Source organism: Tetrao urogallus (genome assembly GCF_951394365.1).
Source record: "Tetrao urogallus genome assembly, chromosome: 1".
Taxonomy (NCBI): domain Eukaryota; kingdom Metazoa; phylum Chordata; class Aves; order Galliformes; family Phasianidae; genus Tetrao; species Tetrao urogallus.
Genome location: NC_136813.1, coordinates 144,539,628 through 144,556,149, shown reverse-complemented (window position 1 = coordinate 144,556,149; position 16,522 = coordinate 144,539,628). Strand labels below are relative to the sequence as shown.

Here is a 16,522-nt window from a genome sequence, read left to right as displayed (position 1 = left end):
ATAGATTACAGATAATATTTAAATCTCTCTGAAAAATAATGGTTTCTGAAGTTTTTAGGTCATTTTGATAGCCATGCAACTTGATGGCTCAATAAATGACCTTCTAGAAAATGTATTTTTAAAATCACTTTTAAATATGTATTCCAAAGGCTTATTTACAGTACATCCAACCATTAACTGCAACTAAGCACAAGTACAGATGTGGTCATCAGCAGACACGGATTTTCAGCTACTTACACAGCTCCAAAATCCAAGACCTTTCCCAGTTGGTATGGCTCTAACAGGTGCAAATGGAAGAAAAATGGGTTAGATTGGAAGGACATCTAAAGTAATGATCAGTTCTTTGCATCCACACTTGACAAGCCTCCCTTCTAACAGTTCACACTGTGATGCACAAGTACCTAACAGTAACTTCCATCAGAGATTAGTAGATTTTCCCTTCTAGGTGAAGCTTGCTACATTAAACTTTGTGAAAGCATTCATTTTTGACCACGTTTAAAAAACAAAACTACAGTATGTCTTGGCTACCTTTCAAGTGCCACATTAACACCTTGGTGGCTGCACCCTACTTCCATTAAAAACAATGGGATATGCATGACACTGCCTGGCCTTCACGAAGTCAAATGAGAGGAAGAAAAATTAAAAAAAAAAAAAAAAAAAAAAAAAAAAAAAAAAAAAAAAAAAAAAAAAAAAAAAAGGGGATTAAAAAGAAATTGCTGTAGGTTACACAGCAACAGAGCCAGAAGTCAAACTCGGGAACCCTGACTACCATTGCTTACATCTGCTGTGGGGAGTTAAATGGGAACAAATGGGAAGAGGCAGTGATGTACGCTAAGAAGAAAAGTGGGTGCTAGGAAATTGTGATATTATGGTGCATCAAGACAAGAGAATACAAGAGAATAGAGGAAGAGAATTAAAAGAAAAAGTGGAGAGGAAAATACCTAAAGCTGCAATTAGAAAAGAAAATAAAGATGATAGGAAGGAAAAGCCAACATAAGTAACAGGAGATATATTATTAGAGACATTTTTCAGATGTTAAATAGTTGACTGTCAAAATGTCTTCAGGAAATACACAGACAGCATGTTCGCCTCAAATAGGTGTATTTACTGTGGCATTACAATGCTTTGGGTGATATGCTGTTGCTGACAGGAAGTCTTCTCTTTACTCCTCAGCCATCCTAGCCACAAGTCACATTTGCAGCTGCCTCAAAAATACTATCACAAAGCATTCATTACTGAATTACCAGAAGTGCTCATGCCCTCAGTGTTCTGAAAAGGCAAATTATTTAAAATACGTGGTATAAAACTTGCATTCTTCATGCTGCTTTCTTCATAAATGCACTGCTGAAGTGGCTGACGCAGCATAAGCCAGAAGGATGCTTTGACTGTCCCAGAACTGATCAACTCACATCCAGATGACAACCAGCATCCTGCCAGTGGAGCCCGGCACAGCCAACATGTTACTGGCTTCACAGGGCAGTGGCAGGCTCAAAACAAGAGCCTGGAATGGAGAGCGGTGATAAAAAGAATGGAATGTGGAAGACTAGAATGAACAACCTCCAGAACTCAAACATTTCAATAAGCTGAAAGACTCGATGAGGTGTTTTCCTCCGCTGTTGGCTTACTTTGCATCTGCCTGAACCAAACCCAAAGATATCCTTATTCTTAAAATAACAAAAGCACTCTGCACAAGCTTCAGGCTACCTCCCAACCAAACTCATCTTCCCAACTACCAAAACCTCTCCGCCCAGGGTTCTAAAGTCAAAAGTGCTTGAAATGATTTTATTTTCCAAAAGCAGCATTTTTCAGAATTTCACTTTTAAATTCTGACTATTGTGTAATTACTGCAAAAGGGTAAACAACAGGACCCAGGTCTCAACAGTTGCACTACTGCATCTTAAGAGGAACCAGGCTGAAGCTGTGCTACAGGCAGCACTCACAGAGTCCATCTACTGAACGGCATCAGAACAGATGGACCCACACAACAGAGGGATGAATCCACCCCCACGTTCTGCAATAGCTCAACATCAGCAATAGTCAAATCAGAAGAAAAATACACATAGAAAAGGTTGCTTTGCTTTTCAGCACTCAGTGCCAGAGTCTTTTGCATTCCATTTCCCAGCCTCAGATTTGGAAACAGCCATCAACTCTCTCTCCACCATTTGACAAGTGCAGCCAGTTACAGGGATCTGCATCCCTGGAGGCACGCATCTCCTGAGGAGGATATCATGAGCTGCGGCCACAGATCTGCTCGATATCGTAGATCTCCTTGGGACAGTCAGCAGACAAAATGAGAGGTGAATCATCTGCTATCACAACATCATCCTCAATGCGTACACCAAGGCCACGAAACCTCTCTGGGGCACTCACATCATCTTCAGGGATATAAAGTCCTGAAAGAAGGGAGGGAATTAAAACATGCCACACTCCCTAAAAACCTTTCCCTCGCTGCACCCACCATAAGAACAGGGTAAGATTTTCAGCAGTATCAGAAGAATTTGACCTTGGAGAAGTTTAATAAGGAAAACTGCTCTCTTTCTCTTCAATCACAGCAGCTGGTAAGCAAAGAAAGGGCAGTATCTGACAGTGCCTATGGACACTAGCACATTAATAAGAACTTCCAGAATTACAGCTGGTCCTTTGGCACCTTTTGCTCTCAACTCTGTTCACAGTGATGATTTTAACAGTGTTCCAAATAGAAAGAGAGAAGAGCCAAGCATTAAATATCAGTTTTCATCTGACAGCTCCAAAATAAGTGACAAGAGGAAATAAATACTCACTGTGAAATGTTTTGTTTGCAAAAATAAGTTGTGAATGCTTGTAATTGCAGGCTGCAAGGCTCAAGAAGAACTTACACTATAAGCAACTGGTAGTAGTTTAGTTACAACAACACAGACCACAGCACAAATGAATTTACTCTGCTTCTCTGCACTGCAATGACCTGTAATGCTGAGGATCAAATACCAGCAGTCTTAAGTTCTAAGTTACTCTGTCTGTTGCTGCACAGGCACTTTCTGAGTATTCATGCCCACACGTTGGTTGTATTTAAGATGGAAACACAATTTTCAAATATCCTAATATTTTTGGGAGGGGTGTAAGATAAGGTTTTCTAACACTTCAATATTTTCAAGTTCAACAGGAAAGGACCTGAATGCTTTGGTCAGAGGAAGCAACTAACAACTCAGAGTAGTACTGTTATCCTCAATGTTATATGATTTTGTCCACCACTGTATCTTTTTACCTGGTTCAATGGTTATCACCATGCCTGGCCGGAGTGGGACAGACCGGGATACATCTGGGGTATCATGAACATCCATGCCCAAGTAATGGCCCACATGGTGTGGGCAGTACCTTCGAACAGCCTGACAGAAAACAAAGCAAGCGTTATGGAGGTAATTAAATGCAGCCAGTCTGTTGTTCAAATGCAGAAGATGGGAAGAAGAGAGACAGCAGTTACGTGCTGTGCTTAGTTACCTGCTTGTCTCTGGGCCCTCGATTTACCAGAACTGAAGGGCCCTCAAAACCTAACAGTACCAACTGCCTATTCTGAATGCCTTTCTACTCAAGCACAAGCTTAAGCACATCTACACCTTGCATGACAGGCAAGAACTTCAGTTTTTATCTCACTGACCTTTGCTGCCCCAATCCTTCCCATCCCTTAACTATCCACACCCTGTGTTGCTCCTATCAGCAGACCCTGACAAGTGGCGGCAGCCAGCACAGCTGCTAGGTGCTATGGTGAAGCACTCACCTATGCATTAAAGAAAAGGAGCAATGCCAATTTCATTCAGCAGCTAGCAGGATTTTAACCCATCTCTACTGGGCACTGTTACCACCTCCACGCGCACCATCCTAATCCCCTCCCTCTAGAGAGGAGCAGGAATCAAAGAGCTAATTCCTCCTCTGTCCCCTAGCTCCTCATATTCACTGGGGACTGAGCTGCAGTCCTTACTCTCATCTGGCTGTGCTGCCACCTGCCGAGAGAAATTGGCATGATCGCCTCCATTCGGAGGGGAGAACTTGTGCTGTTACCGTAGTGACACTTGTAGGACAATTAAATCTGGCAGAAGTCTGTACTGCTGCCCAAGGGATAGTTCTGCCACCTGGTCCCTGCCATCTTTCTGGTACTGGCATCAGCAATCGTGCAGATTTGCTGTGAGTGGGACCAGAAAACTTTTCTAATGGCAAAACAATCCTATTTTACCTGCAGGTTTAGCTCCAAGGCAGCCCAGTTCCCCACTGTGTTCTCCAGATAATTCTGTGAATCCCAGCAGTGACACCCAGAGAGAAGCAGGCGGAAACAGAGAAATTGGGCTGCACTTTTTGGTGGCACTGCAGATTAATGTTACTTTAAACAAATCTCAAAACTCTAACTAATTGCCTGCAGTCAACCATGCACGCAGCCTTCTGTGTCAGCGCCAATGTTTCCCTAGGTTTGTTTGGATTATTTGTACTTTAAAGCTACATCGACGTTAATAAGCAGTGCAGACCAGTGGGAATGGATTTGCAGAGGGAAAAAGCAAGTGCCAGAGGGACAGTGTCCTCACTGCACATGTGTAAGGATGTTATTTCAGACCAAACTGTGGGCTGAATGCCCTTTAGGGGTTGAAACAGATCTTCCAGTTTAGCCTCACCTGAAAGAAATCCAGTCCAGCACTGAGACCAGCCCACAACACAAACTAAAGCACATTAAGTAGGGATAATTAAAAGATTTGCTTCAAAAGCGTATTTCTGATCTAAACTAAAGCCACTAACATAACCTACAGATGCAACAATCACAGTGGGGAGAAGCTGGATTAAAATAATCTTCGTGTACCTTAAAGAAGTGGCTGTCAGTGATGCTGCCCTTTAGGATCCCCAAGTCTTTCAGCTTCTGTCCAATAAGGCTCAGCATGAGGCTGTAGATATTTTCTAGACTCACACCTGGGGAGCAGAGGCTCAGGCAGGACTTCTGGATGTCCAAGACAGCCTGGTACAGTTCTGCTTGAGGTTTGGTGAACCTGCAAATCATTGAGAAAAGGAACAAAGCACATTTCTCCCAATGAAGTCCTCCACCCAGAAGCTGTTTTAGAGGCAAATTCAGTTTAGTGCTGAAGCAAGGGAAGTCAGAAAGGAAAGCAACTGTCTCCTTATGGGAAATGCCAGGCAAGGTATTGCCGAAACATGCCCTTCAACACACTGGGTAGAGGCAGGGATTCTACTTGACTTCCTTATCCCAAAGCAAGCCAAGGCAACACTACTGCTGGAGACAGGACACACTTGAGCCCAACATGCAAGAATCAAACACACAACTACAGGGACACTGCACCAGCCGTGTACTGCTCAGCTAAACTCCTGTTCTATTACACTGCGTAAGGAACAGCTGAATGCACAAAAGTCAACTCTTCTCCTTAAAAATACCAGAATACCTGAAAACAGCAGTAATTAATGAAGCAGAGGGAAATACAGCTTCTCACATTGAAAGATTTGCTTACATAATTTCATTACCCCAAAGAACAACAGAATGGGACGTATTTGAGCTACTGTCACAGATTACACACATACACTCAGACTGTGCATTATTTGAGAGCTTCTCACACTCCTTCAAAACAGCCCTGTCATGACATACCTTCCATTGATGGGCCAGGTTCGTGTGATGTCGCTTACGTAGCAGGAGAACTCACACCCACCATCCAGCAAGACCATTTCACCATCCTGAGAATAACAGGAAAAAATGCCTGTGTGGATCAGTGGGTACTGAGTGAACTGATGCCTCAGAGAGGAGGAAAGGAGACAATGCAGTGATTTTTGCAAAGCAGCTGCAGAGCTGTGAACTCCTTTTGCAGAACAACACGCCAGCTGCTATTACTTATAAATAGGCTACTGCAGTTGGATTGCTTCTCTGCAAGACTCTCTCTCTCTCTTAGGCTTCTCTATAGTCTGAGCCCTAATACACTGATGTCAAACACTTTGGAGTAAAAAAGACATTTTCCTTGAGCTATTCTGTGCTCCGAGATATCAGCCCCATAGACACTGGAACTCCTATTCCAGCAAATTACACAGCTGACTCCTTTCACCACCAGTTCTCTGCTTGGGACTGAGACAGAAAGGTTCTGGAACTACTACTACTGGAACTACTACTACTACTACTTTCCATTTAAACTTAAATAAACTTTTTCTAAACAGCTGGTTCAATTATTTAAGTAAAATATGAAATTACAGTACCTGTCCTAAGTCAGATTCTAACGGCTAAGGAAATTCAGCCTGTGGTCTGACTGTTTGCTGCCTCGTTATGTCAAGTATTTTGTCCTCTTTCTTTAAAGCTGAGTCCACTACGTGATGGACTAAGTCCACATCTGGCCATACGCAGCCTTTGGATACCTTCTAACTTAGATACCTTGTCAGCCTATTTGACAATAAGACATGTAAGAGGCAGCTCATAAAGGAAAAATCAAGTTTATGAGTTTAACCTCCTACTTGCTAGTTTAGAAAAAACACAAGTGACAGTTGCTTAACAGATCAACTTTAACAGAAGCAACTGAAGTTACACGTGCATGCCTGACCTTGGATGACAGAACAACAAAAGAGGTTTATTTCTGCCAAAAACAGTCTGTCATATCTTTTGTACATGTGTCTCTTCAGATCATTTCAAGGTCTGCTTGCATGCCAGCTTCAAGAAAAAAAAAAAAACAGTGCTGGCAAGAAAAGTTTCATCCTGCATTAACGTGAAACATAAATATGCTCCACTGAAAATACTGAATAGAGCAATAGGGTAAGCATTCTGATTCTCAGAATACTTACCTGAATCTAAAGGTGTTTTATCAGGAAACCTGGAGAGGGTTCAAATCAATGCTCTGAATAATCAAAATATATTCATTAATACATTAATTTACCTACAACTATTTAATTTGTCCCTTAGTGTTTAACGCTAGACCTTTCTTGTTCCCCTTCCCTGCTTTATTGGCCTACATGGTGTCTGAAATGCATTTCAGCCTAGCCAGAGAAGGAATGCACTGCTGCACCTTTGCTTGCAAGGCAAGGTCAAGAAATGCAAGTGACAACAGAAGGATTCCAGAGTGCTTTTATTCTGCCTGCTACAGCTGTCCTCTCATCTGTGAGGGCAGCAATTCACCCAGTACTGCACCACTGAAACACGGTGTGCAGCTGGCACCCTTGCTAAATTAAATATTTACAAGCTTGTTTCCAAGTCCCTCCACCTTACAGAAAATACAACAGCAAATACGCAGAGGAGAGAAAGAGACCAGCAGGAATGAAGTTAATCTATCACTGGCAGTAAAGCTTACCAGGAAAGAATCCTTTTCCCCCGCTAACTTGAAAACACTGAAGTGTTTTGATCTGTTCAGCCAAAACAGATCAGCAAGGGGATGCATATGGGGACAGTGTGTCACATAAATACATTTCAAGTAACTGGATGGCGTATGGTTTACCTTAATGAGCTGATTGTTCTTCACATAGTGCAAAGTGTTTGATCTATTGCCACCAGCAACAACAGGGGGGTAGGCCAAGATGTCAGCACCACGAGCTCGGCACTCAAATTCAAACTGGAAGACCAATTCAAAGAGGAGGAGGTTGTTAGTGCTGATCCTGGTGATTAACTGTCCTGGAGCTATCATGATTCATGTCCTGCAAGTCTTTTTTTTAATTTGTACAATCAAAGTGAAACTGTGAAGTGACTTCATCACGTGGAAGCAGCCTAGAAAGTTTCCCAGAGCATTGGAGGAAATACCACAGAATTATCCATTCTTCAAGAGAGCATTTTAAACCTACACACAATTTCACAGAAGCTCTCCCTGGTACAGTCATACTGTCTCAGAAATTCATTATGTTATCATAAATCCAGGTGAGAATTTGATCCTACATAAAGTTTCACTGTTAGCTGCTGTACAGGTTTGCAAATTATCCATGAAGACAACAGCTGTGTTTTGATGTTTAGTGTATTTAGAGCAGTAATGAATAAAAAGGTTATAAAGCATGCAAAAAATAGATTTTAATTCAAGAGCTTTACCTTTCTTCAAAGATAAGCAGATGAAATGAATAAACTTGTCTGTAAAGCCCCTCTATATCCTCAGTATACTACTAGCTTGTCTTTTCTGTAATTAGCAAAACCCCATAGGACAGAATACTCCAGAATGCCTACGTGTAATGAAGAAGGTTTTATGATCCTGACGTGGAGTGGGAAACTGAGCTGTAAAATACACTAAAGTTAAAATGATTTTCTTTACAAGTTGGACGTGTGTCTCAGTGCCAACTCAGCACAGGCTCATTTGTGTCAGAATGGAGGGTCAAATCCTGCTGACTAACTCAAACATGCATCTCACTGCATTTCCTTACAAAATTCCTTGCCAAATGTGCAGGCAGGTGTCTACACTGCTTCAAGACAACTGTGGCAAGCTGATGTAATGAGAGGCTAGAGTCAAGAGAAGCAGGCTTTACAAAATGCTCTTACACGTACTTCCATTTTGTACAATAGAATTGTTTTACAGAATACAATGAGAACTGTGTCTCCAGTTTTGGTTAGCTGGTTCTGTAGGTATGGTAGAAAAGGACATCAATAGCAGATAAATTTAGACCTTCAGTAAAGGTGGGGAGAACACTGCTAAGGAATTCCTCACACTTTGTTGCAAACGCTGCAGAAGTTCCTCAAAAGCAGACACTACACTGCTAACAAGTTACACATGAATTAGATACACCCTTCTTCAGATGTGAAAGGTGAAATTCTTCTGCATACAAAAGACAGAGATTTCACTGAAGTGGTCTCCCAGTCATCCCAAACAGCCTCCCAGCTAGGAAGAGCTCCTTCAGTAAATGAAAATTTGCTTTTTTCCTGTTTTTTCCACAAAACTCCAGGTGTTTTTTTTTTGTTTTTTTTTTTTTCCCTCCCTCATTGCCTTGGTGATAGTTTGTAAAAAGGATAGTAGAAAACAAACTGCATTTGATTTACACAGGTAACAAAATCACACACCTTAAAGGAAGTAATTTCTTGAAACTCACAGCCCTGTATTAAGCAAAAAGCAGATAACTAAAACATAACAGTAACTTATTTCCTTTCTCAATTATCATTTGCTGCACGATCTATCATCAACAGAGAATTATCTTTACTGCAGATATAATCTCTCTGCACATTCAGTGAGGAAGATCCAAATGTGTCACAATTCTCACTTATTGTGGATGGAAATGGTAAAAAAAAATTCCTCAACTGAAAGCTTACGTTCAAACTCAGGATTTTTCATTTACTGGGCTAGGATCTATGCATACTGATAGCTCTGGAGACATAGGGCACACTTTGGACTCTTGTCCACGAGACACACTTACTCAAACACAGATGTAGCCAACCCTCTCTTTTACAACTTTTCTGGAATTAGCTGTTATATTTTGTCTCACCCTTTATCTCTTATTTTCTTTAGGCCTCCTCACTCATGGCTTTCCTTTGCTTTTTCTCCCACACAGAAACTTCCCTCACACAAACTGCACTCCTTTAACCAGATCTTCATGCAGTAGCTTCCCCCCATCACTGACGGGATTACCTTGTGTCTTGCCCCAACACTGAAGGTGCTCTGAAGAATCAGAGCAGCATCTTCAAAGAGGGATTAGAGAAGAAGCTTACTTTCCAGTTCACTTTACCCATCCCCCGCTTTTTTTTTTTTTTAAATGCCTTTAAATTCATAATAATCATTTGTGGAGCTTTGACTCCATCTTCATTGACTTTTGGAAATAAAGACAACAAACAAAAGACCTCCAGAAAGAATATTTTGTCCTCAGCATAAGAGCACTGAACTTTGGAGCCCATCCATATGTGAGAGAACAGTTCTAGTATGGCTACCAGGTACAAGATATATATCTGTAGGGAAGGGAAAACATTTTTGCTATTATAAGCTCCAAATTCAGATTCTGTTGACATCTCCAAGCACACTCCAAAACAATCTGCTGCAACAGTGCAACTTTTCTTAAATCAAAAGAGTTGTTCAAACAAGGCTACAGTTCTTGACTGAGGGGAGTTTGGGGTATGCCCAAGGCACCATGAGAGTTGGGTGAAACAGAAATATGTATTTCTTTTTCATTATAGGGAGATTTGACATTCCTAGTTTCCTGGAAGAGTAAGAAACATTTAACCCTTCCATCCCACCCCCAACAATGACACACTCACCTTTGCATACAGAAAGGCTTCATCCACTGGAGATTTTCTGGCAAACATTGTCTCTATGAAAGCCTACAAAAACAAACAAACAAATAAAAGGACCTTTCAGTTAGTAAAGGACCTGCTCTTACCTGCTGTCTTTTGGGGAATACCTAAAAATCAGCTGTTTCCTTGAAAATAATGTAATAAATGGAGAAGAAAATAGCACGGGGAAGGAGAAGTTGAGGAGATGGTACAAGGGGCACCACTATTCCTGAATAAACACAACTTTAAAACAGAGTCTAACACCTGCTGGCTTATTCTGGCTGAGGTTACGTTAATTGAGAGAAGAGACATTAATTGAGCTGTCTTCTTGGGTCTCCTTGTGCAGAGGGTGCTGAGCCAATAGCTGAGAAACAGCAGTTCAGTAACTAAGATCAGGTCTTATCCTTCCAACCTAACTCATGCTGTAACACCCTCTCTGCTTTCTTGTGCAAAGGAATGTAGTGGTTCTTTCTGAGAGTACACAGCTGCGTACCTCTGATGTCACTCGTCCAGCTATTTTCATCCTTTCAATCTCTGCAGGAGATTTAATCAGCCGAAGGTTTTGCACTAGATGCCGGATGCCTTGGATATGATTTTTGCTCCGAGCTTTTATTTCAGCCAGGGGCTGCATATAGTCAGCGTGCAGTTCCTTATGCACTGGTTTAGTCACATCATACCACACCTTGTTTGATTCACCTGGAATACAAAACAAATATTGATGCAGATGAAGATAAATTCAGAAATTCTCTCCTCATATGTACAAAATCACCCCTCCTAAGCTACACCTGTAGCTGCCCTGGTAATTTTCGCTGAATATGTATTTACAGATCATATGTTTACTGCCAGATAAAACCAGATACATAGTCAATGAATACAAATACGTTATAATTATGACATAAACAAGAAAGTTTGGCAGAGCGAGTTACAATAACAAAAAGAGCACAGATAGAAAGCTTACCCACATCCTGGGCTTGCTACAGAACTCCAAAGAAGGGATCTCCAGAAGAGATCCTTCCCTACTGGTAGCCAGCTCTTAAATGGGTCTAGGAGAGATCCTTCCCTACTGGTAGCCAGCTCTTAAATGGGTCTAGGAGAGATGGAGCCTGGCTCCACCCCTTCCGGCAGCACAGGTGAATTGCCTTCAACTGTGCTCCTCTGGCTGACTCATGGCTCGCCTCAGGTGATCAATCAGAGGTTCAGGCCGTGACTCAGTAGTTCCCATACACCAGAGATCCCTTTAAAATCCAGAAAATTAGCAATGCATAACATGTAGATTTGACAAATCCCCATTTGTATGCAAATATTGGGTTTTCTGCTGTCACTGATCTTGCACAGATAAATGTAGCTCACGTATCAAAGTTGTGGTGGTGTAGGCAACCAAGTCACTGCACTGCAGTGGGACATGTTTTGAATCCTTCTCTCATTTATCCTCTCAGTTATTCACTGCATGGAATCAGGGTCATTACTGACCACGTTTCAGTATATCTTTGGTGAGCAACTGCTTATTTCAGCCATTTACAGGAGATGAACTTCCTGAGGGCAAGGATATTTACCTATGTGAAAATTTATTTATCAATCAAAGATGTCAGTCTAAGTAAAATTTTCTGTGAATAGGGCAAACACGGAATAACAGGCAGGAGCAGAACTGCCTCTTACTTGTACAGACCACCTCTCAGTTTACAAGTCACTCAGATCAGTAACTGAGGTCATGTGGGACAGAAGGTGGGAGTTCATGCTGGCTAGCTTTAGATGCCTAATTTAAGATCCTGCATCTTTTTTACAGTCACCCAAGAGGGATATATTACTTCTAATGAGAGTATCTTAAAGCACTTACATGAGACCTCCTTGCTTCCATCACCAATACAGGCTCACAGATTAGGTATTTAAGGGAGAAGCCTACACCTACTTGGCACAGTTTCTTCCCAGAACTATTCAGATGTACTTTTCAGACCCTACAACCCACACCTCATCTCATCCCCCCTTCATTTTTGTTACCTTTCAGCTTGGCCACCAAGTGCCCAAACTCCTCAATAGTGTAAGCTTCATCTACTCCTGTCAGAGCGATGGCCCCATCTGTGCCTGACCTGGGCCCATCCCACAGCTCTCGGCTCGGATCTCTCCGGGGCACAAAAAGCATGGCCTTGTGAGAGGGCAGCGCTTTACCAGGAAGGCTCTGCAGCACCAGGATGCTGTCAGGTTCCTGGAACCCACAGAGATACAGGAAGTTCGTGTCCTGGTGGAAAACGTAGGGGATGTCATTGCTCATGTAGTACATGGGGTTGGACAGCAGAATCACTGTGTGGTCCAATCCTTCCCAACCTTGGGCTTCCTTCTGGATCAGTGTCATCAATTTGTGTCGGCGAAGAGAATATTCCACCTGTGACAAGCCTGGGGTTACCTCCCCTATAAACCAAAAAAAATACAAATCAGAACAAAAATTCAAGTTCCTCGTGATATTTTACTAATCACATGCCTGATTTCTGCTTGCTTCCTGAGGCCTTTGTATGCATGGCTTCACTGCAGTCCCTGCTAGCCTTTCCATTGCTCTCTCCTACATCTTCTCAGCTCTCACCCCTGCAGCACATCCTAGCTTACTCTGCTCCTCCACTGTGCAAAAGGGAGGAATTTGTTTTAAACGCTTAAGATTTTCTTGATATACATTTCTGTGCAAAGGCAGAAATCACAGAAGCTGGTAGATCCAGACAATCAGCCAAAGCATTCCGTGAAGAGCAGTTTGGTAGGAGTGATTTTCAGAAAGATAAGGAAAAAAGAAGAAGGCAAGACAAACTGAACTTTGCTGAAAACAGATGGGATTTTTATAGCATTTGGACATTGAACCAAAGATTACCTTCTTACCCTGAGCACTGATTTCCTCAGACAAACCTGGAATGTGTTCAAATACACACTAAGTCAACTCATAAAGTCACTAGTCCTAAAGCCTAAGGGGCAGACTGAGAGTTAGATACAGGGAGAGGAGTCAGAAACACAGAGGTTCTCCCTACAGGCTTCCAAGCAGAAGGAAATCACAACCCATAGGCTGGCATCACTCTGATTAAGAGAAGGAATCTTTCCTGAGGAAGATGTAGCTGCTCTCAATAATTACAGACCTGGATTTTTCTGAAGCTAAATATTATATTCCCGATGACTCTAAACAAATGTTTCCTTTGATGAAAGTCTGTTTCACAGTGTACCAGTCACAAAGGACAAGAAGCGAAGCAACCAAGAGATCACCAAAAGCGGACTGAAGTCAAAAGAACCACCAACAGCTGTCTAAGTATATATTTTTAAGAACTGAGATTTCTTAAGTGTGCTATAGACTAAGACATGAAACTTGTCAGTGCTTTGGCTAATATCCTATTTTAACATAGGATTTAACATAGATTGCATTTTCATACTGCTAAATTATAATTTCATACACTCCTTAAGGTATTGGCAATTACAGGAAAGAAAATCAAAATTTGACTTTTACTGTAAATGGATTCTTGCATGAGTAGGACAAAAGGGGGAGGCTCTCTGCAGTATGTTTGTCTCTGACCAAAAAAAAAAAAAAGAAAAAGTGACATTTTCCATTTGCTTTCCATTAGACTTTACAGCTTGGTACTTGGGATAGAAATTTTCTTACTTTGTTTTATCTATAGATATAGAATGACACAGAATACAGAAACTGTTCCAGTGCAATCTGATCCCACGTTTCTGCAATATTATACTGCATATTTCCTATGCTCCACTGCGTTCCTGTCAGCTAACTACTGCAAATTGCAAACAGTCCAGTAAACTGCAATAGAGTGGAACCTGGGAACCTCAGTTGCCTTCCAACCGTGAGGCCCGGAGTCTTTTTACTTTAGGCATTTTCTTTTCAAATTAATAACTGCAGCACAGCAACATCATCTTATTTCTGTAGAAAGGCTGAGAGTCCTGGGACTGTTCGGCCTTGAGAAGACTGAGAAGGGATCTTATCAATGGGTGGGAGTCAAATGGATGGGGCCAGGCTCTTTCCAGTGGTGTGAATAGAACAAGAGGCAGTGGGCACAAATTAGAACACTGGAAGTTCCATACAAACATGAGGAAGAAATTCTTTACAATGAGGGTGACAGAACACTGGAACAGAGTGCCTAGACTGGTGGAGTCTCCTCTGGAGATATTCAAAACCCTCTTGTACTCTTTCCTGTGCAACTTACTCTAGGGAACCCACTTTAGCAGGAGAGTTGGATTTGATATCTCCAGAGGTCCCTTCCAGCTCCTAAGATCTGTGTTCCCTGAAAGTAATTCCTCCTATTTTATTGCGTTGCTCCATGACGCTAGAGGTGATTGGTGGTGGTACAGCAGTAGATGTTGAACCTTCACACCAATATTCTGTTACATTTTGTTGCTGTGCTACAGTGGGCAGCAAAGGGACATTCTGACAAAATGGTGTCTGCTATGGAAGAGTGCATGAAGCAAAGGTGTGTTATTGAACTCCTCCATGTGAAAAAATGGCACAAGCTGACATTCATTGATGCTTGTTGAACGTTGAACAAAGTGTTGATGTGAGCACAGTGAGGTGGAGGTGTGTGGTGGGTGGTGCATTTCAGCAATGGTGACAGTGACATGCAAGACAGGCCATGTTACAGAAGGCCATGCGGATTTTTACAAGCACAGCATGCGGGCTCTTGTTCATTGCTGGTGAAATTGCATCACTAATGGTAGCGACTATGTTGAGAAATAGTGCTTAATTGAGAGAATTTGCTCTATCAAATAGCGTTATTGTGCCCTTTGTATCTGTTGCAGTTTCTAGGGAAATAAATAGGAGGCATTTCTTTCATAGTACTTTAGGCTTGACCTACATGTTAATTTAAGCTAATCATAAACAAATGAAATCAACAGACACACGTACAGTGCAACAGAACAATATTCTGTCCTAAGCACCACAGAAAAGAAGAGAAAAGAAAAAATACCAGTGACTGAATCATGCTGAGCATGAACCTAACCTGGTTTAAGTAGGTGTGGGTGTGTAAAGGGGCTGGGCTGGCCCAAATATCGGTTTGGAATCTTCTTCTGCTGGGCTGGCTGGATGGAGAATCTCCGGAGAACACATGACTTGCAAACTACAGGAAAAGAAATGGACCATGTCAAAGGAGAAGAACTTTCCAATCAGAAAACTTCAGAATTATAATCAACTGACCTTACTCCTAGTAGCATTTACTTACCTCGTATCACAAAAATATCTCTATTACACTTTCCAATATGTTACATAGTCAGACTGAAAGCAGTTTCTCAGAAGTATGGCTGCGTATCCCATTTCCAAACCCACACAGAGCCAAGTAGGCAATTTTTAAAAGCAATTACATTTGTGTATTGCACTTGGGAGCTGTGGGAGCGCACAGTAAGACAAAAGCTAAAATTAAACACAGTTGTAACAACTTCAGCAACTTTGGATTTCTGTCACAGCTGATGGAGATGGCAGTGAGCCTAATGGCTGATGTTCAGAGAATTGTTTGCCTTTTATTTTGCCTGCCACGCTAGTTTATACTGCTGTGCTACAGTACCAGGTTCTGAGAACAGACAAAACCAACTCTTCATGAGCATAAGCAGGTCTGAAGCTGCCTCACACAGCAACACGACTCAACTGAGAGCTGCTGGGGGAGCAGCGTGACACCACTGACTGGGGTTACTTACACAGCATGACCGATAACCACAGCTTGAAGCACTCGCTGTGCAATGACTGACTGGAATAACAGCCCAGAGATCCAGGCCAGGAAGTATAGTTACAGACCGAACCGCAAAAAATGGAAGTTTTTCCAGCATCTTTACCTACAGAGAGAACTACCAAGTATCTCGCCACAGGACAACACAACAGGCGTTAAATAAAGCAATACTATAAAGGCATTAGGAAGCTTTCCAAATCGTCGTTTTATTTCCCGAACAGCGGTAGCTTCGGCTCCAACCGCGCCTGTGACCCCACACCCCTCCCACCCACCGCAGCGCCCAGCAATAACGCCCGGCAGCGCGGCAGCCCCGGAGTTGGCAGGGCCCAGAGGCACCGAATCACTGTGGAGGATTCTCTGACCTGCGACGCCGCGCCAGCCCCTCACCGCCGCCAGCAGGCGCGACATGGCCGGGGGGGGGGCCTTCCCCCAGTGCGGCGCCGCGCCGTGACCGCATCAGAGAGCGCCGCGCCACCATCTTAGGCGCCCGCAGAGGCCGCCTGCGCGGGGCCTGAGGGGCGCAGCCGGCAGCCGTAAGGTTGAGCCCGCGAAAAAGGCGGGACGGCGCACTGAAACGGCGCGCGACCCCTCACAGCCCACCTAACGGCCACCCCTGCTTCTAGAAAGTTCCGGCCGCCGCGCGGCGGAGGGGCGTGGCTTTGGGGGGCGGTGGGCGTGG

At 42.8% G+C, this 16,522-nt stretch overlaps 1 protein-coding gene across 1 annotated transcript; it reads right to left on the bottom strand.

Annotated features, from left to right (window-relative positions):
* Positions 1–2,226: 2,226 nt before the first annotated feature.
* XPNPEP3 (X-prolyl aminopeptidase 3) lies at positions 2,227–16,251 on the bottom strand (the record flags this gene model as incomplete). The annotated part of the gene is made up of 10 exons (XM_079544567.1): positions 2,227–2,393; positions 3,242–3,362; positions 4,817–5,000; positions 5,609–5,694; positions 7,428–7,541; positions 10,145–10,207; positions 10,653–10,855; positions 12,155–12,562; positions 15,127–15,243; positions 16,206–16,251. 10 exons carry the CDS (start codon positions 16,249–16,251, stop codon positions 2,227–2,229), a joined length of 1,509 nt encoding a protein of 502 aa, XP_079400693.1.
* Between the last annotated feature and the right edge of the window lie 271 nt (positions 16,252–16,522).